Genomic DNA, 16,560 nt, shown 5'->3' on the forward strand with positions numbered 1-16,560 from the left:
CAGCAGGACTCTTCCTCCTCCACCTCCTCTTCACTTTCTATAGGATTTTCTTTCCAGCCTCTTAGAAGGTATGATTGTCCAGTGAGTAGATATACAGTACAAGATAAACCCCTGTTTGTGATCACGACTATACAGAACAGAATCAGCCAGACGGTTGGTCTTTTCTTTTTTTTTTTTTTTTTTTTTACATCTATAAAACACACTATTGAACTCGACATTGGAACGGAAAATACAAAAATTCCTTTTTTCTTCCTCTCTCTCGCTGTCTCTTCCGGAGGCATCCCTCAGGTAGAAAATAACAATATGGTGGCGTCCTTTTTCTTTTCTTTCTCGGTTTTTCTTATTGCATGCGATAGGAGTAAAACCACGACGGATGGACGGGCGAACGGGGGTACGATGAAAGTAAAACTCTTGATAAATCAGTTCACAGCTTTTTCTTCTTCTCCTGTTTTTTTTTTTTTCTTAAACTCTCCGTCGTACACAGTGTCAGTTCTGCAATTGAGATTCGCTGAGCGTCAAACGTCATTTGTTTGATTATCTATTTATTTAGCTATCTATGCATCTATCTATCTATCTGTCAGTATGAGGTATTCACAGAATACAGTGAATGGTGTGTATTGAATGTCAAGTGTGTGTACTCCGTCTGGCAGGTCAGAGGTCACACTGTCAGCCGATGACCCCTCCCTTGGATCCTCCGTGTGCGTTACCCCTTTTCTATTGGAGGAAAAGGTGGGTGTTTAACACTGTACTCCTCCTATTTCAGATTTTTACCGCCAGCTGTGTGTATATGTGTGTGTGTGTGTGTGTGTGTGTGGGGGGGGGAGCGGAGGGTCTGGTAAAAACGGTGCCAACCGGCCACCGGGTGGCGCTGTCACCTGTGCAATGCTACTGGGTCAGTGCAAATGAAGGAGAGGCAACTAGGAGAAGAGAACAGTGTACGTTGCTAAGATCTGTGTGTGTGAGTGTGTGTGAAGTGTTTCTCGGCGAGAACCTGTTCTTCTTTGCTACACTCGGGTTGATTTCCCCCATAAAAATGTCTGCTCGTCGTCTTATATAGATATGACTTTTTATCTTTCGTACAAATATACAGGTGATTTTCAGTATAAGATATATTTTCTTTTTCAAGGAAACACTCCCGAGGAGTCGTGACGTGCAAACAGAGATAGTGGTTCCCGGCGAGCTCTGCAGCCGCGGCCCTGGCCAGACCTGATGAGGACCCTCTGAAGCGCTTCTTCAGTCCGCGCGGCTCGACTAGACGGCTGGGGATAAATTGGTTTGTCGTTCCGGATCCCGGTTTGGACCGTGCTAGACTTTTTTTTTTTTTTTTTTTTTTAAGGTCATAGTCGAACAAGTACGTGATTCTGCAGAGCGGCGGCAGCGGCGGCGGCGGCGCAGGGGCCGGCCTCCTCCGCTCGCACGTGCTCAACCAGTTCTAGAAGAGAAAGGCCACTTTGCGATTGTCCAAAAGTCTCCTCTGACGGACGGGCCCGGGTCCGCGCCGACGCCGACTCATTTTAGATCGACCGGCAATGATGTTGGGAAGATCACTTTCGATCAAATCAATCACATGATAAGAAGAGGGTAAATAAAAGGTCCGTCTGGGGGTCGGGCGGTGGATGGGTGGGGGTCCGGGGATGTGTCCGCTCCGGTTCATGCAACTTCATTTTCCGAGGCGCTCTTTTACAAAAATACATGCAACATATAATCCTTTTTTTCCTTTTTTTTTTTTTTTATAGGCGGGGAGGGTGGATATCCTTTAGGTGAGGAGACGTGGGGCAGCAGGGGCATCAAAAGTGGGCTGCGGGGGGAGGGGGGGGGGGGTCTGGCCTCTGAGTGGCGGAGGGATATTACATGTCACCAGGTTAGTAATGCAGTTCCTCTCTGACACACACACACACACACTCACTCACTCAATGCACAACAAGTAGAAATACCCGTGCATCTGCCTGCACCCACCCACCCACACACACACACAAGTCGTCTTTACTCCACAAAGTTTTCTTCATAATTTACCAAATCTTTTGGACACCTTTTTTCTCTTGTTTTTTTTTTTTCTTTTTTTTAATTTTTTTTAAAGGCGGTTCTATCAAAATAGGTCTTCTTCATCACTCTTTTTTTTTTCCACAGAGCACCTTCTTCTTTTCCTTCTTGTTTGTTTTGATAACACTGTGTTGTGGTACGCGCCCCTGGATGTTTCAGTATCTGTCTACGCTCCTTCTGGCCGGCACCCGTAAATGTGACCGTAAATGTCAACATTTTTTGGTGGGTGTTAGCGTCGTGATGCGCGGTGATGCTATCGCGCCTCGACGACCCGCCCCATTCCAGGTGATGGACGTAGAGGTGGCCATTTTGAACGTGGGCTCAAACGGAGGGTCCTTTCTCCGGAGGAGGAGGAGGAGGGGGGGTCCTAGGAAGATCTGTCATCGTGGGGGCTCCCGTCCGAGTTCTCCGTCTCGCCCTCGGAGATGGCTTGCATGGGGGCGGTGTAGAGGCGGCTGCGGGTGCTGTAGCGGCTGCTGTTGGCGACGGGGGGGATCCTGGAGCGGCCCTGTCGGGACGCGGCTGACATGGGCAGGATTTTGGGGGTGAAGCTCTCGGAGTTGGCCCTGGGGAACAGCCCCGGGATCTGGATGGGCTCCAGGCAGGAAAGCGGGGGTTCCTGCGGCGCCGCCGCCGGCTCCTCGGATTGTCTCGTTGGCCCCTCCTGGAGCGACTCCCCGGGGGTCTTGGGCGTCAGAGGGCTCTTGAGGATCTCAGTTGCCGACATGCGGTAGCTGGAGTCGGACCGGCTGCCCTTCTTCAGCAGCAGGAGTTTGAACTCCTCGTTGGACGTGCTGGATTTTTTGGCGCTGCGGTAAATCGGCACGGGGACCCGTTGCGAGCCGGCGGCGTTGGCTGACGTGGGCGGGGCGTTGAGGGGAGGAGCCGGCGGGACGACGACGGCGGAGACGCTGCTCGGGTTCACGGCCGGCGGGGGGCAAAGACGAGACTTCGCGTTCAGGTCTCCCGAGTCTTTCCGGCCCAAGACCTTCCTCTTGGATCTGAGCGAGGGAACCACGCGGTCAGAATCGAATCGTGAATTCGGATGAAAACGCGACCCGGGTCGGAGCACGGTACCTGTGAATCATGGCGAACAGATCCTCCGTCGTCCGGGTCTTGTTGGGCGAAGTCATGATAATTTCATCGTCCACTTTGGTGTCGTCGGTCAGAGGGGAGAGGGAGTTGTCACTGGGAGTGGAATCTGCAAAACACAACACCCGGGTTCGATCTCTTCATCCGCTTTGCCTTCCGGGTCCGGAGATGCGCGATCGGTTCAGGAGCGACGACCGAACGGGCGAAAGCTCACCTTTGCTGAAGTAGTCCTCGGTGTCCGGAGTGGTGGAGTCGTCTTTGCTCTCCTGCAGCTGCTGATGATGGGCACTTCTGGTAGCACCTGAAGTCTCTTCCTCGTCTTCCTCCTGCTCCTCGTGTCCTCGTCTCCTTGCATCGCTGATTAGGTAAGGATGCGATGTGTCCATTGTGACGCCAGGCACTTTGGCTGGACTGGCCCAGGGCCCTGAGTCTGAGTGAGACCCCCCGGGAAACTCGTAGGCCGGAGGGGGAGGGTGTTCGGAGCGCCCGCCTCCTCTGGAGCACGCCGCCCTCGGTGGCTCTCTCTGGGGCTCCTCCTCCTCCTCCTCCTCGTCGTCGTCGTCGTCCTGGGAGAACGAGCGCTCGCCTAAGATCCTAAACTCGGGGTGCGCCTGAGCGGAGTGTGTGAGCCCTCTGAACTCCGTGTGTGAGTGGATGTGTGTGTGCAGATCCACCGGAGAGGGGTGGGGGGCGCGCGGCACCGGCCGATGGAGCGGGGAACTATCCTCGGACAGGTCCGACGACGGATCCATGCGGGTTCTGAAGGCCGTCATGGCCCAGAAGGTCCCGGGCCCGTAGCGGTCTTGTCTCAGGAGAAGGCTTTCATAGGACGGCGGCCCGTCCGGGTGGCGGCCGGGAGGAGGAGGCAGCGGCGGCGGCGGCGGAGGCGGCGTGTGTTCAGGGGAGGAGGTGTGGTCCTGAGCTGGAGGTCTGGGAGGCGGTCTTCGGGGCGGAAGGGGCCTTGTGTTGATGGGAGGAGGGGCCAGGGTCGAACCGCTCGCGGGGCATTTGGGTCTTGTAGCCTTCTCGCAGGCCGATTCGTGATCGGCGGCGGCAGCACCGTCGTTTGTCGTTTGGCTCACTGAATGCATTGGCGCCGCCCGATTCGTGGACGGCGGCGTCGCCAACTGGCTGGGGGCCGGAAGCGAGGAGGCGGCGTTGGAACTCGGCGGGGCGTTGATACTCGGCAAGTCCGGGGTCAACATCTTCGCTCCGCTCAAGACGCTTCCGACTCTGTGTTTGCTGTGGTGGAGCATGTGCATGTGCTGAGTTCGGTGCGTGAGCGTGTGCCGGACGTAGCCGCCATGGAGCACGTTCAGATCCAGCTGAGACGGAGGGGGCGGGAAGTCCGGGTCTCTTTTGTAGCCGGTGGAAACGGAAGCGGCGTCTCGGGGGAAGTGCTGCAGCGACGAAAGAGACGACTTCCTCTCCGGCACTTTGGGCTTCCTTTTGCCGGTGGACGGTGACAGAGGCCCCGGGAAGAAAGCGGCCGAAGAGGAGGGCAAGGTCGATGTGGGGGTCTCCGACTGGCTGGAGTAGCCGCTCGACGGCGAGGCCAGGCCAGCCAACTTTTCGGGCGAACCCAGTTTGAAATCCTCGGGCGGCAGAGGCGGACTTATCGCCCTGGTCTCCGAAGGCTGAACGAGGACCTGGTTGGGCGTCTCCGCAGAGGACGAGGAGCTGTCGGGCGACTTGATGCACTCCATGACAGTGGTGCCGGTGGCCGTGCTGGAGTTGGACATGGATGTGTACTCGCCGTTGCTGGACTTCAGCTCGGTGTTGTGAAGCCACAAGTCTGCATAGTCGGATTGCACGGCGCCGTCGTCCTTGAAGGAGTGCGTGTCCGTCGAGCTGAAAGACATGGGCTCCACGATGTCCACCGTCTCGCCCAGGCCCATCACCCACGACCCCATCGGCTCCGCCACGAGGCAAGCCGCCTCCAAGGGCTCCGGTGCGGCCCCCAGCTTCAGCTCCAGCTTTATATCCGAGGAAGACGGGGTGAGTTCCTCCTCGCTGACCGTCTTTGGTTGATCCTGATCTGCCTGCGTGTCCGTCCCGACGTCGACGCCGCAGCCGGCCTCCCTCAGCGAGGAGGTGCGCTTGGGCGGAGGCGGCTTCACTTTGGGTTTCCTCAGGGGACGGCAGGGCCTCCCGAGGGTCATAGTGCCTGTTCTGAAGTCCGCCGAGGGCGGGGGATAGGCTCCGTGGGAGAGCGCTGATGCCACAGTGTTGGTTTGGCCACAGTCGGGCCCGGGGTCTGCATAGTTGTACAAGTAGCTTCTGTAAGTCGGGTCGCACTCCCCGAAATGCACCGTCGAGGGGAACAGCCCCTCCGCCTCAGACGGGTAGCAAGAACCCGAGGTTTTCTCAGCGCCACCGGTCTTGTCGCCGAACCCGCTCTGGTCTCCCTGCTTGGAGTTGTACCCGTGGGTCTGGCTCAGGTTTTGGGTCTGTTCGGGGTCTTGATCCGGGTCTGTCTGGTCCTGGTCCGCGGGGTACGCCCACTCGCCTTCGCTGGCCGTGCTGACCCCGGCGTCGTCCAGCTGGTCGGTGGCCGAGGACGTGAAGGAGCTGGAGCGGTGGCCCTGGCTCTGGGGTCGGAGGTCGGAGTGGTACGAGGGGTCCAGGGAGAAGCCCTCGTCGATGGCGCTGGGCACGATGTTGAGCGACAGCTCCGAGTCGCAGTGGGACGAACCCGTCAGCGGCGGCGAGGACGGCGGGGGGATGGTTTCGGACGTCTGCGAGGGACAGGTGGAGCTGGAGCCGCTCCAGTTCCCGCTCGATGACTGGTGGTCCTCCTTGTGGTCCACGTGGTTGCCCAGCACCCCCGTCGTGGACACAGAGTGAATGGGGCTGCTGAAGGTGTCCGAGCTGGACGAGATCTCGCAGCTGCCCATGTCCGCCTTGCGGGGAAGGCGGGAACGACCCCTCTCCATCCAGCTGTGCTCAGGACTCCCCCCTCCGCCGCCACCTCTGTCCCTCTCCCCGGACCGCTGTAACCTCTTCAGGCTCCCGAGCTGCAACGGCTCGGGCGCCGCCTGGTCGTCCGTGCTCTCCTCCTCCTCCTTCATCATCATCATCTTCATCCTGGGACTGGGCCCCGCCGGGATGAAATCCTCCGCTTCGTACGGCGACAGCTCCTCGTCCTCCTCGTCGTCGTCGTCGTAGTTGTCGTCGTCGTCGTCCTCGTCGCTGTCCACCAGGCGGCCGCCTTCCCGCGGCAGGCTGCGGGAGCGCAGGCGCCCGCCGTGGCTGGCGGCGCCGGTGTACCCGGAGTCCGACTGGTCGCCCAGGGACGAGATGTTGCCGGTGGAATGGGACAGCGAGGCGGGGATCCCCTGGTGGCCACGCTGGGCTCTGATGCGCCGTCTGGAGGGAGCAGCCGTACCTGAAGGAAGACACACAGGAAACGGAGGATGGTATTTCTCACGCCACATTCGATCACGTGACTATCTTGACATTAGCCGCGCTGCTGGAATGTCATCCAAGAACTACCTCTCAGCTGACGTAAGCTAACTGCCGAAATGTCGATTTACCACTGCAAGACGTAGCGGGGCAGAACAGCTCAGACCCCTTCGTCCGTTTCTCATTGGTTCTGTCCATTTTTTTTTTTTGCAATCCACGATTTTTTTTAAATGGAAAGAAGTATCCGGAAATGGGCCCGGCTTGTGAGTTCCACCAATTACCGAGCACCTTCGTCACGTGAGCTCCCACGGAAGCTTAAAAAGACCCTGCCTGAGGTCCGTGGGTTCCCATGCTGTCCCAATGCAACAAGAAAACAAACGAGCTCCTGAAAAGGTTGGAGAAGGGCGGCTTATGTTTTCGCCGACGACATCACAACAGCAAAGGGGGCCATACACGCTATAAGGAAGTCGTCCGTCTGGCAGCCGGAGTCTCGAGTGTGATGAAGGCGGCCGCCGATGGAGAGGTCCTCCTGGCACAGGGAGAGCTGGTGTGGGTTGGCATGGACGATCACGGTCCGCTCCCTCGCCACCGGCGATTCATCGGAGTCTGAACAGCAGATGAGACGAGATTTTAAAGCCCAGAAGACACCGAAAGGGGTTCAGACACTGAGGAAAAGATGAGCACGGACACAGCCGACGCCCAAATAAGGCTTAAGAGGATATATGATATATATTATTCTTTATCTTTTCGGTAAGTGGTCGCTAGAGCTGATCAGCTGCCTCCTTCTAACCATCTCCAAACTTCCCGTCATCTTTCACTCCATCCATAAAACTCCTCTCTGGTCTTCCTCTTGACCTTATAAAACCCCTCTACCCAGATCTCCTCTCTCCCTTCTTTGTCCATCCCCCAGACCATCTCAGTCCTGACTGTATCTCCAGAACATCTAACTCATGCTGTCCCTCTGACGGACTCATTCTTGACCATCTCAATGCAGGTAGTCAGAGCCCATTTGAGTTGAGCTCACAGAAGCTGAAGCGGCGCCCCGTGACGTGAGTGGATCTTAGCAGGGAACCCAAAAACAGGAACCTCCAAGGCTGGGTGACGTACCCATGTCCTGTTGCACCCGTTTGGGGATCCCCGTGATGGTTTTCCTCCTCCTCAGCTTCCTCCGCCTCTGCAGCACCGACTGAGAGTGGACCAAGGAGCAGCGGGCGCTGGCCTCCCTGTCGAACCCGACGCCTGGACGGCGGGGGAGCAAAGAGGAGTCACACCGTGCGCTTCCAGCGGCCTGATCTCCAACCGTCCTCCTCTCCTCCTACCTGTGACGTTTATGGGGATGATGCAGGAGGAGATGGCGTGGGAATCGGACGCCGCCTTCGGGTCCGACGGCGGGAGGTTTTCCTTCGACCAGTTGGTCTGTTTGTCCTGGGTCGGGGGCGCCGCGGGGGCCGGGGCCTTCGCTCTGTGACCCCCGGACATCTCGGCGCCCTCACCTTCCCCCGTGGAGGTAGCCTAGGGGGATAAAAGGGACGGCGGCAGCGTTTACCACACGGCGGGCGCTAGGTCTAGAGTATAAATCAGTGGTTCTTAACCTTGTTGGAGGTACTGAACCCCACCTGTTTTACATGCGCATTCACCGAACCCTTCTTTACTGAATCGAGGATCGTTTCGTTGATGGGTACAAAGAACAGGCAGAGTAGCCTTTTCATCGAATCTGGCTCCCTTCACCTTGAATCCAGCAAGCGCTATGTTCTTGTAGTTCCCATCTCCATGCAGCTGAAGGAAGCCTTCCCTTAGTTTTGCCGGTGCTGGACTAGAATTGCTCATCTTGTCTTTGCAAATCATGCAGTCAGGACATCGATTCCAATCACGTTCCGTCATACATGTGAATCCGTATTGTACGTGTTCTTCCGACGTATGAAGGGATTAAAATATTAAGAAAGAAATCACGTGACGTACCATCACGACAGTCACAAGTTACTACAACTGAGCGCGCCAAAATCCCTGCAGCACGGATAGGCCGAGCTATGTCGCGTGATCACCTGCGGCCAATGACGTCATCACCAATGTGTGTCTTGACCTCCGCCGAACCCCCGAGACTGACTCACCGAACCCCTGGGGTTCGATCGTACCCAGGTTAAGAACCACTGCTATAAATAAATCGGGTGAATTAAAGGAAACGTGGGCGGTGGGGAGTCTACACGAGGTCACATGACAAGAAACGAACGCCGGCCGGCGATGAGAAGGCAGTACCTTTCTGCTCCAAGGAATGAAGATACAACCTTCAGAGGGGTGAAGTGAGTAAAAGCACTCAAACTATAACGCAAAAAGCGAGGGGGGTGGGGGGGGGGCGAGAAAAGAAAAGCAAAAGGACAGACGACATCAGTGCCCAGCAATGTTTTGACAAAAAAATAAACAAATAAAAAGGGCGATGGATGGATGGACGAACGGACGGTGGTGGAACCTTCTGGGTTCACCTCGGGTGACATCTCAGTTCACCTCCATCAATCTCATCAAGCGTTTGATTTTCTTTCAGGTGACATTCTCACCTTTCTTTGGATGGTCTGGATGTCTGCCTCTTTGCCTGGCCTCTCCTGCAGCGGCACACACACATCAACGGTAAGTGTGTGTGTGTGTGTGTGTGTGTGTGAGAGAGACACATCAGAAGCAAAAGTTCTTACTTTTCTCTGTACGGTCTGGATCTCCGTTTCTCTCACCGTCCTCTCCTTGAGGGTTGAAGGATATGGAGAAAGAAAAGGAGGAAGGTTTTAGAGAACATGCCAATCAAGAGAAAAGGAGAATCTGTTTCTATGGCGACAAGGCAGCCCAAACGGACTGCGACGTTGTGCACTGGAAAACATGGCTCTACCTTCCGCGGCTGATAGTCCAACTCCCGCTCCCTCTCTGCTCTCTCTTGCTGCAGGAAAAAAAAAAAAAAAAAACAGATTGTGAACAAATGTGAAGAAGACGACAAAGTTAGCCTTTGTCTTATTTCCGGTGGAATATTGTCATCGTGGAGGACGGGGGCGTGACCCATGGGGTCAAGCCTCACCGCGCGGGCCAGGCGACTCCTCTGCTGCCTGCGGATGGTGTGGGGCGAGGGGAAGCTGGGTATGGGAGGCGCCACCGAGATGGAGATGGTCACCCGGCTCCTCTCTCGGCTGGCGGACCGCTGGGCCTGCTGCTCCTCTGCAAGAGGGCCGACAAAGGAGAACGCACGGGTGTACAAAAACAAACCGAAAGCCGGGATGTTTCCCCGCGCCCGGATCGGCGCCTCACCTCGATGCAGCGCCCGGAGGCTGAACTGGGCGTTTCGGTGCAGCTCCTCCAGGCATGGCGGCCGCGTACACGGGTGGAACACGTTGTGCTGCTGGTGCCACGGGGCCTGGTAGTGGGCCGACAGCTTGCTCTCGATGTCCAGGTTCGACACCGCTGGAAAAGGGAGAGACGGGACACGCCGGAGGTGAGGCTGACGCCGGAAATATTTGGGTTGGAAACTGATAGGTGTGGGTCGGTGAGCAACAGCGACCTCTGGTGGCGGCAACTGGTATTGCATTCAGTTCATCTGACAACGAGACGTGAAGAAGTTTAGTATTTATTTTTCTTTTCCAGGATGAGCTGGCCGGGAAAAATAAAGGAACGTATATTTGAAGAGAAGGTGAGACTTCTATTCTTTTCTTTTTTTGTGTGTGTCACCAGATGACTGTCCAGATCCAGCTGGGAGGTTTTGTTGATGCACTGAGACACTTGACGCTTAACTTTAGCTAACAGCTAGCTAGTGCCTTAAAAAACAAATAAGTATTTGTGCGGTGGGAGCAAACAGGACATTTTTCCCCTGATAACTCCACATGCAAAATGTAGGATGACCCGTTGGAGGACGAAAAAAAGAGGCCCATCGAGAAACGGCTACTGAATGGCTAGTGAGGTGCAACGGAAAGTTCAAGAAGTTTACAACACAACCCGTGTCTTGTCCTGAGGCACTGTTTGTTTTACCCATGGAAGATATGCCTGGATAGAAAACTAAAAACAACTAAATCACACCAAAGTATATGTTGATGCAGGACCCTGGTATTGCAGGACATAGCGAATACTTCAGATATCTGATAAGCTTTAATCCGAGGCCTCGTCCAAAGCCTTTAGCCGGGAATCCATCTTTGTTTAGGTTAAAATAATGGGTCGCCCGTTGAGTACAAGAGGAAAAAAACAAAAAAACAAAGGCCTGGCTCTCGACAGCTTTTCCACTGAGAAAAAACTCTTACATTCAACAGCAGGAGATCTCACACACACAAAACAGTAAACTACGAAATAAGAGCACCATAGATGGACACTTTCTGGACTCACTGGTGCGAATCATACTGGGCTCCCTGGTGTTCCTGTGGTGCTCGGCCCAACAAGGCCTCTCCTGTCCAGCAGGGGACAGCGAAGGCCTCCCTTCCACCTGTGCACTCACACCGTCCTTCACGAGAAAAAACCTCCGTCACACAAACGGAAACCCCTGATCGGACCGATGATGTCAGCTTTGAGAATCAGACTCTTCCAATGTTCATCTGTTTCCTGTCTCAAACTCCGTTTCCCTCAGAATGTTAAAACGCCGTTGCCTCTTCTGGTTGTCGTGCGTGTAAACACCACGCTAATGGGTTGACTAACCCGACCTCCACCGCTAGACGAGCTGACGAGTCAAGCGAGGTTAGATAATATTTCTCAGGAAATCAAATTAATCGAACCCAGGAGTCGGTCTCATTTGCTGTCATGCAACCTAACCTCGGAGTAACTGCAATAACACAACACGCTAATCGGCCCATCTAATGCCTCATCGCCCGTCTCTGCTTCCCCCAATTCTGCAGATGCATCGTCGGGCGAATTGCCTCGTCATCGTTATGACTCGGACTCCAGAAGGTGTGGGGGCCGTTTCTGTGCCACGTCAAAAGCAGAGGACGGCGGCGAGTTCAGCGGACAAAGATGCTCACAGGTGGGTGACACTGGGGCCACGGGAGTGGAGGAAATCTTTTAGCTCCCGCAAGGATGTGATGTCGGTGTAAACACACACACACTCCCTGAACATCGGGAAGTCTGAACCCAGCTGAAAGGTCAGAACGCTGAATGTTTGTCTGATGTGTGGAGACCCGGGGGGAGGGATTAGGGGGCCAAGCGGGGGCTGGTACAAGGCCCAAAGCCGGCCGAAGGGCGCCGCGACGGAGCTGATTCTCAGCCCGAAGTCAAGCCAGATCTTGTGTTCGGGGGGGCAGCATGCTAGAAAGAGCTAACAGTAATCAGGAAATAAGCTCTTCTAAGGAGCTTTGTGTGAAACTGCTGTTTTGTACACAGCTTATAAGAAAAAGACAAACCCTGATCTTCATAACTGACTCAAGTTCTCAAGAAACGAGAGTCAATGATCGCTCAAAAACATCCTCCCGTGGGACGATTACTTATGTCCTCATGATCTAAATTGGTAGTGTGTTAGCAAGACTGCTAACCTGGGCTGAACTCAAAGCTCAGGCAGGAGGGTTTGATTCCCGTGATGAATCGGGTTCTTTTGTTCTCCCCGGGTTGTCCGTTTCCCTCCTGCGGTCCAAAAACAGCCGTGATATTGAATAATTTTCCTGCTTCAAATGCAACCTCCACCTTTTATTCCTGTTCGCGCACGCTAGCCTCCTTAGCATTTTTCTTAATCTTAGATTGCTGGCGTAGACTAGCTACTGCAGTTTACAAGGATGCTAGGCTCCAGCCCGTATTTGCTGTGTTCTTAGCATGCAGCTCCGCGTTAGCAGCGACTATAAGGGTCTTGCACAGACCTGGCCTATGCATCTGTGGAACAAAATCACAGTATTGTTCACAAAACATCGCATTTTCTGCAGGGCCAGTTGACGCTAATCTAAATAAACCGGAGAAAAACTACAAACGTCATTCAGGCCGAGCATTCTGTGCTTAAAACGGCAGCATCGGGGTCGAAACGCGGTCCAGAAGTCTCCAAGACACAAAAAAAGCAGTGTCAGCAACATGAGTGTAAATATAAAATTATGCGTCAAAATCCCGCCCCGCTCTGGCTCGGTGATTCTCCCCCCGCTTTCCGCCCAGATGTGAGTGAGTGTAAGTCATTAGTGGAGAATGTATCAGGGTGTATCTGGGTCAGCCGGTTCGCTCCCGATGGCTGCAACTGCAAAATCCCGTCGTAGTAGACAGCTGTTATATAAGGTGGACCCGCTGGCCAGTTCTGCACAGGAATCACCAGCGGGCGCTGGGGCTGCAGCCGCCCTGAGCCGCGGCGACCAAACTTCAACTACCAGTTCAATATTTCATGATATACATGATGTGCATCATTCCATGGCCATGAGATGTGTCTGCAAGTGACCTCAAGGTAGAAATCACCTCACAGCCTCGAGACATTTTCTCATAATCGTTTGCGGTCTCGAGACATATCAGGTTCCCAAACAGGGTGGGGGGGCCTTGTGAGATATGATTGGTTACCACGCCTGTCAATCAATTCTAGGCACGCCTCTAGACCAAAAAAGAAACATTTCATGTCTGACACCAAAGGAGGAATCCACTGAATTCATTGTTTTTGCACATTCCCCTAATAAACATCAATCAGAAGACCCGTTTCCGTGGTAACGCTCTTGGGGTTGACGCCCCCCTCGTGCAATGACAGTCAGGAATCTCCACGTGAGACGTGTCCAGTCAACACTGTACCTGCGATGCAGTGACGTGCGGTGAGGTTCATGGCTGGTGAGGCACGAGCACAGCGTGCCTCACTTAGCGACTCTTTTGCAGGTGTTTTACGATCGCTCAGCAAAAGAAACTAGTAACATGTGTACAGTTGTTGCCAAAAAAATACTGTAAATTGGAAATGTAATTTATATAGCAAAAGTGTTTAAACATTTTAATACCAACATACCGAGAGACAGCAATACAGCCAGCAGTCAGCCGTCATTGCACAATCTACGTAGAGGCTCAACAGTCTGTGGCCTCACCGCATGTTTGCTCTCAGTAAATGTGAAAATCTAGCAATTATGAATAAAAAAACAATCTAAAACTGGTGAAGTTAAATAAAAAATACATTTATACTGAAAATCACTGATAAATACAACCATTTCATTCTTTTTTCATTCGGCATATTTTCCATCCAAGATTGGCAAGTGAAGCACGGCCTCTCCTGCCTCCCCTGACTGCACGTCACTGTTGCGATGAAGCTCTAACAACCGCTAGCTCTCGCCATCAGACTCCCGAAAATAAGTAAATGAGAGTTGATCTCACCTTTGGACCGGACGGGGACGCAGCCCAGGCCGAGACAAGCCAAAGCCATGTTTCGCAGCCGCTCACTCACTCTTTCCTCTTTAGTTCTGGGAAGGGAGGGTGATCGGTGTGTCGCTATCTCTCATTCCTTCGTCTCGCCGGCTCGCGGTCATCGGTCCGCTGAAAACCCCATCCTCCGTCCGCCTTCTCCGCAACCCCCTCCGACACATTCCCCCCGCCGGAGAGACTAGCAACATCTGCAGGGGCGGCCCCTCCCACTCCGCCCACCTGCTGTCCCCGGCCCCGGCCACCCAAAGTCATTTCTCTTCTCCTTTCTATTCCCTCCTGTTCTTCCTCTCGCCTTGCCGGTAAACAAAAAAGCACCGATGGAGGAAAAATCCAGATCAACTTCATCTCAATCTCAATCCCGTGTCCATAGTGTCGGTGACTCAACCCCCCCGCTGGTGGTATTAGATGGTAGGTTCCTGCCCGGGCATGGCCTGTCCCTGACCGTAATCTTTTTATGGTGCAGTAATATGTGGAAGGGGAGGGAAGGGGAGTCAGCCACAAAGTATTAATGTATTAATCCACCACATGCTGGGAATATCTACCTCGTGCTCCGTCCTTGTACGGCTGCCACCAAACAGCGATGATCTCAATGTGAGTGTGTGTGTGTGTGTGTGTGTGTGTGTGTTCAAAAACGAGTGAGTCCCAGAACCGCTCCGTTCCTCTTCCAGGAACTGTTCGTTCGTGAAAGGGTGATACACAACGCACGGAGAGACGGTGCGAGCGGCCTGCCCGCTAATCTGCTGTAATCTGGTAGCCGCGGCGGCGGAGCGAACACCCGCTGAGAGTATCCGAGTAGTACTCGAGTAGTCGCCCCCTTTAGCTGAGTGACTGTTGGCGTTCACAGCCGCAACTTTAATAAACGCCTCTTAATATTCGCCATTGATTGGTTTTACGTGCGTTTGTGAACGGAGCTGGAGGCGGCGTGCAGCTGAAACAAAGATATCTTCTTTCTGCAGCCTCTTTCCATTCTTTTCAGCCGCAAAATGAATAAATCATACATCCCCTCTTTCCCCCCGGATGCCCACCTGCACTATTGTTCAGCCTCCCCTCCTGACCTGCACAGCATCCACCTGCTCTTTGAAAGCCTGCTCATTTTGCATTCAGGTTTCGGGGGCCCATTCGTGTCGGCGAGGGGAGGTCGCGCTGCGCGGCCGGCGGTCCGGCCTTATTTTTAGCCGCGTTACATCACCGAGCAGAAAATATAAACAGCACAACAGCAGGTTAATTGTTGAAGGGCTTAACGGCGCTCCTGCAAAAACACCACGCAAAGCTCGCTCTATACTGCCCCCCGGTGGCGCAACAGGGGTACTGCAGTCAGTTGGCAAGGCCGGATGAGGCCACGGGGATTGAGGAGAGCGGCCATATGTTGATCATCATATAGGCTTCGTATGTATTATACTTATCTATCATGCATAAGATGCAAGATGAAAAACAAATCAAGCGTGTTATTGGATGGGAAAGAAGGTCACTGGGCTGCTGAACACAACAACACAATGAAGGAAATGGGTAAATACTGTCCTCATCACCCAGGGGTAAATACTACTTCACTCATGTATGTATATAATACACTCGCGCGCGCACACACACACAGTCACATAGCTGATCCTTGGTCAGAGGACTCGTTTCACTTCATAGAACAAACTTTGCTGTGTTTGGCGTAAACATTTGTGCGCTCTTGATGATTCATGTCCAGTGTTTTGACCTGGTAGTTGCGTACATGCGTGCGTGTGTGACGTAAACTAACCCTGTAGCGAGGTGATCGAAGCAAGCCGTGTTTGCTCGATATAAACTAACCGGCTAAATCATAAGTAACCAGCCTGTCTCGGAGGTCAGGGGAACCCCATGCTGTGGTTTTAGGGGGAGCAGCCTCTGACATCGCCGTGACAACGCTTCCATCACTTGCTGAATCAAAGACGAACCGTGTAAAACCTCCAACTGTCTTTTTGTGTTTTTTTGTTGCACGGTGAAAAGAAAAAAACAAACCACAGTTGAATATTGTATTAGCAAGGTTTAGGTGGGCTTATGGAATAAACGTGTCACAAAAACACCGCCGTAATTCGCCCCAAGGAAATTTTAATGCACTTTTCCTTGGGAAAGAAGAGACTAATGAGAAACTGTGGCCAAAAACATCAGTGTTTCTCCTGCTCAGGATCAGGAAACCTGTAGAAAGTAATGTCTAATAAATAAATAAGCAGTGCGGAGGAGCCGTCTCTCCACAGGATGGGACGGCTTCGCAGAAAAACACGAGTTCATAGTCCAATCAAAAAGAACCTTTATAGACAAATAAAAAATAAAAAAAAAACCTGTCCTCTCAGGGAGAAGCTCCCTGCTTGGATTATGAACGAATGAATCAATCAATCAATCAATCCGGCCCTCGGGTGCACCGCACCCTTCGCTAAGCCCCGCCCCCATGACGCAAGCTGTCCAATCACAGGGGCAATCTGAAGTCTGGCATCCTAGCAGCAGATCTCTATGTTCTCCATCAGATGTGGTCAAACACCTGCTACCCGTGAGGTCTGGAGGTTCTCCTTCCAGAACGTTCGGGCTGCGGACAAAACCGCGTGGACGTCCTCGGCCGAGGACAGTTAGGATTTTAACCGGAAAACAATGCCATGTTGTTATGAGCAGGCTATCGTTTGGCTCCGTGGCTGCTAGCGTCAGTAGCTATTAGTGACGGTAGCAAGCTAGCCAGCTAAGTTAACCTCGTAGTTTAATGTTTACTAT

At 53.5% G+C, this 16,560-nt stretch overlaps 1 protein-coding gene across 3 annotated transcripts in view; it reads right to left on the reverse strand.

The window, feature by feature from the left end:
* Positions 1–74: 74 nt before the first annotated feature.
* The window catches only part of nhsb (Nance-Horan syndrome b (congenital cataracts and dental anomalies)), a 37,956-nt gene continuing 21,470 nt past the window's right edge, over positions 75–16,560 (reverse strand). The window contains exons 1-13 of one of the 3 annotated variants that reach the window (XM_086144294.1): positions 13,789–13,984; positions 9,817–9,969; positions 9,590–9,726; positions 9,407–9,454; positions 9,219–9,263; positions 9,087–9,131; positions 8,791–8,853; positions 7,857–8,049; positions 7,645–7,776; positions 6,991–7,143; positions 3,347–6,520; positions 3,118–3,241; positions 75–3,041 (exon numbers count right to left, since the gene is read on the reverse strand). In XM_086144294.1, the coding sequence (XP_086000420.1) occupies positions 2,408–3,041; positions 3,118–3,241; positions 3,347–6,520; positions 6,991–7,143; positions 7,645–7,776; positions 7,857–8,049; positions 8,791–8,853; positions 9,087–9,131; positions 9,219–9,263; positions 9,407–9,454; positions 9,590–9,726; positions 9,817–9,969; positions 13,789–13,837 (4,950 nt within the window). In that variant the 5' untranslated portion in view covers positions 13,838–13,984 and the 3' untranslated portion in view covers positions 75–2,407. Of the gene's footprint in view, positions 3,042–3,117; positions 3,242–3,346; positions 6,521–6,990; positions 7,144–7,644; positions 7,777–7,856; positions 8,050–8,790; positions 8,854–9,086; positions 9,132–9,218; positions 9,264–9,406; positions 9,455–9,589; positions 9,727–9,816; positions 9,970–13,788; positions 13,985–16,560 lie in introns of those variants that run through there. The other 2 variants (XM_086144292.1, XM_086144293.1) reach the window with 2 other exon arrangements.

Source organism: Fistularia commersonii, chromosome 3 (assembly GCF_037954325.1).
Source record: "Fistularia commersonii isolate RoL2024-O1a breed Wild chromosome 3, RoL_Fcom_v1.0, whole genome shotgun sequence".
NCBI classification, from domain to species: Eukaryota; Metazoa; Chordata; class Actinopteri; order Syngnathiformes; family Fistulariidae; genus Fistularia; species Fistularia commersonii.